The 6,479-nt window shown below is 33.5% G+C and overlaps 1 protein-coding gene across 1 annotated transcript in view; it reads left to right on the forward strand.

Annotated features, from left to right (window-relative positions):
* The window catches only part of CHIC2 (cysteine-rich hydrophobic domain 2), a gene marked incomplete at its 5' end in the record, with an annotated part of 17,438 nt that extends 12,628 nt beyond the window's left edge, over positions 1-4,810 (forward strand). The window contains 3 exons of the mRNA XM_008939560.1: positions 1,643-1,699; positions 1,866-1,925; positions 4,760-4,810. Of these exons, the coding sequence (XP_008937808.1) occupies positions 1,643-1,699; positions 1,866-1,925; positions 4,760-4,810 (168 nt within the window). The remainder of the gene's footprint in view (positions 1-1,642; positions 1,700-1,865; positions 1,926-4,759) is intronic.
* Positions 4,811-6,479: the final 1,669 nt, after the last annotated feature.

Genomic DNA, 6,479 nt, shown 5'->3' on the forward strand with positions numbered 1-6,479 from the left:
CCTACAGCCTTCAGCATTCAGATGGCAATTTTAACAAAGCTTGGGGGCTAGACAAGGGACAAAACGACTGAACTGAATGTTAATTACACTCTGCAGCCTTATTTTCTTTTGATTTGGAGCTGACTGGCAACTAAATTAACAAAAGTGTGACCATAACTGCTGCCCTATTTTCATTTAAAAGGAGAGCAGACTCTAAAAGGCTATCTTTACAAAGAAACAAGTGAGGTCTACTGATTATTGTTAAAGGGCACTGTCTTTAAAAACATAATAATAACAATAACCCCCAAAATACTCAGTTCCCAGTCGATGTTGTAAATTAGTCACCGGCACATCCACCTTTTGATATTTCTTTGACTTGTACTTTTAAAGATATGACATAATAAAAATTGAGTGTCACGATTGCTCATAGATAGCAATGATCTAATTTTTAACCACGTGACCACGGTACATGCTTGGACGTGGTTCCCTACAGCCACTTTGGTATTAAACTAGAGAGAAACTGATGGTTGAAAAACAAGGTGTTAGTAGTTGGTGGGAAATGAATAATTTGCTGTCTAATTTTTGTTTTACTCTGGACATTCTTGTTTCTCGTGACAGCACTTAGTTTGATTTGTTAAGGTTCATTTACAGTACTTGTATTTTGTAGTAATAACAGCAAGATGCTTTCTCATCCTTTCCCCTCACCCCTCTCTGCCTTGTAAGGAAGCTGCAGCTGCACTAAGTTGTGTTTGATCCTTGTCATTGCTCCGTCCTTTTGCACCTGCAGCTCTGTCAGTCTCATCTTAACACCTGGCACCATGAATTATCCTCTTTTTATTCGTAGTCAGTAGCAAACCCCATTTAGAGCTAAGCAGTATATATTCTGGCAGTCAAATGACCATAAATGTCAGAATGTATTTCTCAAATGCAAATAAAACTGAAAAATTATATTCGAGATGCTATGAAACTTCCCAACGCAGAGTGTCCTTTAATACTAGCATGCATAATCTTAAAAAGCTGTGCAGGACAGCTTTCAGGATTCTCTATCTGAATCGGCAAGTGTAGGCAACATAGGCAAGCAACACTTTGTTTTAAAATCCTAAATAGGGGGTTTGCTCTTCATGCAAATCAGAGACTTAGTAAATTTATTTGTGCAATTTACTGTAACTTCCTGCATTTGGTTTTCAGTGTCTAAGATCTGGATATGAACATAAGAAAAATTTCTCTTTTGTTCAAAGTATCGAGTATTTGTCCGTGACCTGTGGGGTTGCAGAACAGTTCTCAACGTTTGTCAGTTTAGATCCCAACCTGTTTACAATCTGGGCGTTTAGACCACTGATACTGGGGGTGCAGTGTTCTTGCTTTTTTACTTAGATCACTTCAAAATTTCTGTGGCTTTAATGTTATAACTGCTACAAGAACCAGAAAGCATATACATGAAGAGGTTTTGTTTAAAGGTGTTTGAATATAGTTATTCGGGTGTCATAGAAAGTTGTTTCTGTTCTAGTTGCTATTTAATACCAGAGAAGTTTTGGTAGTACTGCAGACCACCCTGTACTCAGTCACTGTCCTGTACCTCTCTCCTTTTCACACAAAAGCAGCTGCAAAACAAAGTTTCTCTAAAACCAGTCAAGAGTAAAATTCTTTCTCATTTGTCTTCCAGACACGAAGATCGATTGAGAAGTTATTAGAATGGGAAAACAATAGGTTATACCACAAGGTGAGTGCCGCAGGGAGCAGCTTCGTACTGTTGGAGTTTGAATTGCACAGTATGGAAACAGATGCTTTTGTTGAACGAAAAATATGAAAGGTGGACAAATGGGCTAGTCTGTGTGCTGCAATAAAATACAGCTCATTTTTCTTCTTTTTCTTTCCTCCTTGTCTAGCTGTGCTTGCATTGGAGACTAAGCAAAAGGAAATGTGAAACGAATAACATGATGGAATATGTAAGTTAAAGGGCTGTTTTGTGAGTTTCTCTATTAAATGATCATTTATTTTGCTTCTGATCTTATTCTTTTCATGATTATTAATCAGTAAAGGTGTCAGGAGCTTAATCGCCTGAGTGCAAGGATTTTCTACGGTTCACAGATGCATGGTTTCATGTGCAGGACTGATTTATAAAGTTATGAATGACTTGAAAACAAGGCTTCACTGTGTTCTGAAAAATAATAAATTAATTGCCAAGATAAAATAGCTTGAACATGTGTTGATGGAGTGTGAAATTTTAGATGCTGTATAAAGAATAACCACAACTTTGGTTACGCAGCAAGTCAGATATGGCTGGTTTATATGATGCTAATCAAGTCTAAAAGTATGGAAGAAGACCTTTCAACTAAGCTGTTGGAGCTTAAGAAACCTTTAGCCTTTTTAGATTTTAACTCCCCCTTACCTCAACAGTCTTAAAAGTATTTTTATCTCCAGTTGGTGTCACTAAAATATTTTTAAGACCATCTCTGGAGTTTTAACTTATTCAAATCTTTGGCAGAGACTTCATAAACCCTTCTTGGAAATATACAGTGAGAAATTATATACCGTTTAATAGTATCCAGTGTGGGATTTAATTTTGTTTGCAGCCTTCTTGTTCTTTTTTGGTGCTACTTTTATTTCCATTTTCAAAATATCTTGGAGATATATAGACTAGGATGAAATTAAACTGCTAACATGTAAGCAACATTGGAGTTGGCGTATTTTCTTTTAATGGTTTAGGAAGTGTTAATTGTTTTAGAAATAAAGACTAGCCTTTGAGAAATATCCACTGTATTAGTTGTAACTCATCTGTGTTCCTTCATTAAACCGTACCTTGTTCTTTGAAACAAAGTTATCAGGCATATAAAAATTTTTAAACTGACTTTAAATAGTTGGGAGTTGTATTAAAAGAATCTCTTCCTTTTAGTCTTCCCCTTTTTCCTGTTTCTACATTAGATCTTATTTCTAGCCTGAAAAATAAGATCTTTAAAATGGATTTCTTACAGAATGGCACTATGCAGTTCACTGAATAAGTTGATTTTATGTAACTTCTATTGTACAGTAGTTTTTTATTTAAATGTATGATGCATGAAAATGAAATAGGGCTGATTTCAGAAAGCATATTTAAGCTTTATCTCAATGAATGGGGTTTTATTTCACTGAAAATTCTTTCTCTACAGGAAAATGTCACATCCAATGTTTTGCAAGTTCCATTGAAAAAGTCCCCACATACAGTGCTAGTTTGTAGATACTATGGCTTGCAACATTTACAGATGAACATACATTCCATTAAAAGCAGTTGACCTGTTCATGTTAATAATATATAAGCATGGGCATACAGTTTTACAGGATAAATATCAAAGATTTTATTTTCAGTTTGTGAAACATCTAATATGTTATCTCTGGATATGTTCAATGAGAAAATTGTTACAAAACTTCTCTGTGCCATTTTCTCATTTTTAATGAACTGATTTACTAGTCTCTTAAAAAATGCCTTTAATATTGTGTTGATGATTTAATTTTAAATAACAAACATTTATCCTCAGTTTTTTTTCCAAAACAGGTTATTTAAATTAGACTCTTGTGCCCAAAGCTTGGTATTTTGCCAATTCTAAATCCACTGTTGTAGCTGCAAAATTAATAGGTAATTAAATAAAGACAAGATTGCCTTATACCTTTGCCATAAGTTACCTTTACTTATTGATCCCTTTTTGAAACCTTCCTGTATATCAGAACCGCTGGTATCTCTGAGGCATACAGTGCTTGACTCATGTCACTGATGAATGCATTTTGAGCAGTTTGCATCACTTCTGAAAATAAGTCACTTCTGAATCTCTCTAAAAATAAACTTAGACACCTGATTTTATTTCAAAAATGTTTGCCTGAGAAATCAGAAACTTAGTTCTTTTCTGATGTTCAGTGTGTTATCAGAGATAAAAATGTTTGCTAAGCAGCCAAGTTGTGTTCTCTTTCACAATACAAAATATTTAGAAATTTTTTTAACATCTCAGAAAGGCAAGCTCTCCTTACAAGTGAAATCTTAGTTATGTTATCAGATGCATTTATTTGTTTATGAATACAATCATACCTCTGTATTATGACTACCTCTTTGAAGAAATAAAATGCACAAGTGAATGTTTTCTTTTAACTTTCTATTTAAAGTAGAATAATTACTTCAGTTGTATTCTGGAGTGTACCCTACCATGTGCACATACCTCAGGAACACGGTTTAAATTTGAATCAGGACCATAAGAATAATCATGCGGAAGCATTAATCAAGTTTCTTGTTTACTACTTACAGATTTGTTAGATATGGGAACTTTGTGAAAATTGATAGACCTTTCTATACAAGTTTTGAACTATAGACATGTTAGAATCCTGCATTAAGTGGAAACAATTTTGCAATAAAGGGAATTGCATGTCTAATTGAAAATTAACTTTGCGTATGCTGTGCCTCCTGTTTTTCTTTAATGAATACTTTTATCTCTTGTAATGTTTCTTAATAAGGTAAATTAATTATGTTAAAGAATAATTATGTAGTAGCTCATTTCAGTTTGTGTAGATATGCTAGGTATTTCTAGGGAAACTTTTTCAATTGAATTTTAGTCTGTAAGTTTTGATTTTTTTATGCCAAAACGATTATATCAAACATGACTTTTCTGCTGGCCTTCTAACTAAGGAAAGCACAGTGATCTTTGATCATCATCACAACTTGATGTACTTTTATAATTCACATGCCTTTTTTTTTATTTTGATAGGTAATGGGTTTGTCACCATCTTCCATTTAATATATATTTGTTTTCTTTTTATGCAGGTCATCCTTATAGAATTTTTACCAAAGACACCGATTTTTCGACCAGATTAGCATTTGATTTATTTATAGAGACTTATTCAAGTATGTTGTCTTTCCAATGGTGCCTTGCTTGGTGCTCTCCTGGTGGTGACATAGCGTTGGTTCTACAGAATCTTGTGGTGTTTTCATTCTTTTATGTTTGTTGTTTTGTTGTTTGTTTTCCCTTTTTTAATAACAGCATGTTCCAAGTGCATTTGGTCAAACTGCAAAGTAATTTCACACAAATGTTAACTACTACTTAAGTTATTGTTACTTTTACTACTTCTGTTAATGTATCTTGATTTTCAAAGAGTCTTTTATATGTGTGCGCGCGCGTGTGTGTACATATATGTTATAAATACACACCTGAAAATGGTACACAAGTGAGGAAGTATTTTTTTATCCAAAAATGACACAAATGATTGACTGTACATCGTGTAGGTCCTTTTAATCATTCATTTACATACTGAAGTACCTTCTAAGACCTTCCTAAACTTTTGTCAGTGACTAGTCAGTTGTAATTATTTATTTTTCGGATATTGGCTAGTCTGCTCCAACAAAAGGAGGAGATAAAGTTGTTCTTGAAACTGCTTTTTGGAACCCAAATGTCATTGCATTAGTAAAAGACTGTGGTTTTCATAAAGATTTCCTGTCAGCTGGTTCTGAAAAGGTTCTAAATTAAAGCCTAAAAAAAAAAAAAAAAATCATTCTACTCAGACTAGAAGAATTGCTGGGAAAATTGCATGCTTCTAGTTAGTAAAACCCAAGATCACAAAAATACATTTGCATTGTAGTTTATGATATAGCTCTTTTAATTTAGGCTGATGCCCTGTATTAGCTTTATGCCTACTGTTCACTAGACCTTGTACACAAGGGTGCAGAAGGACTTGTTTTAGTAAAACTTTTTGTCCAAGAGGACCTTTCAGGATTCTTTTTTTTTTGTTTTAAAGCCACGTAAGCAGGAAACTTATTGAAGAAATCTTGGAACAGTACAATTCCAGATGCAAATGCAGATGCTATGTATTAAAAATAATCAAAGCAGGGTACACTAGGCAGCAGTGTAAGTTTAAATGTGTTAGATAATTATTTATTGCACCCTTGCTTCTCCTCATTTTGGTTTACAAAGCTTATTTTCTCTGTAAGTGTAAGACTTTTTTTTAACTGGATATATGATGTATGCTTGGGTCAGGCCAGTTGTATTTTTTTTTTTTTCTTCTACTTGTATCTTATTTGTACATATCTTCATACCTAGGTTTTTTTTTATTGCAATCCAATAATATTTTAAAATTTACTTTAAATATTTAAAGCTACTGTACATGAACATTAGTGCAAATCAAGAATACAGTTGTACAGTTGTGGTAGCAAGCAATAATGTGAATATATGAAAACCCTGATATACTCTGCTTAATATTTGTATGAATGAAAAGTTGATACCACTACAAGAATAATCTTCTCTTTTTAATTTTTTAAATACAAGTTTTATTTCAAGGTAATATATTACAGTTACCTTGATGCTGTGAACTATTTTTATATGTCTTCAAAATATTTATTCTCTGTAACAAATATTCCCCAGTGGGTATTGTATTCCTAAACTGTTGACAGTGGGAGTGGTCTAGAGAGTTTTAGGCTTTCTTAAATATAAGTCGTCTTTATCTGTTCTCAAAACTCATCCTTTGCTCAGCTTTTGTCTGTGGATTCCTGC

This window comes from Merops nubicus, unplaced genomic scaffold (assembly GCF_000691845.1).
Source record: "Merops nubicus isolate BGI_N331 unplaced genomic scaffold, ASM69184v1 scaffold6904, whole genome shotgun sequence".
Taxonomy (NCBI): Eukaryota; Metazoa; Chordata; class Aves; order Coraciiformes; family Meropidae; genus Merops; species Merops nubicus.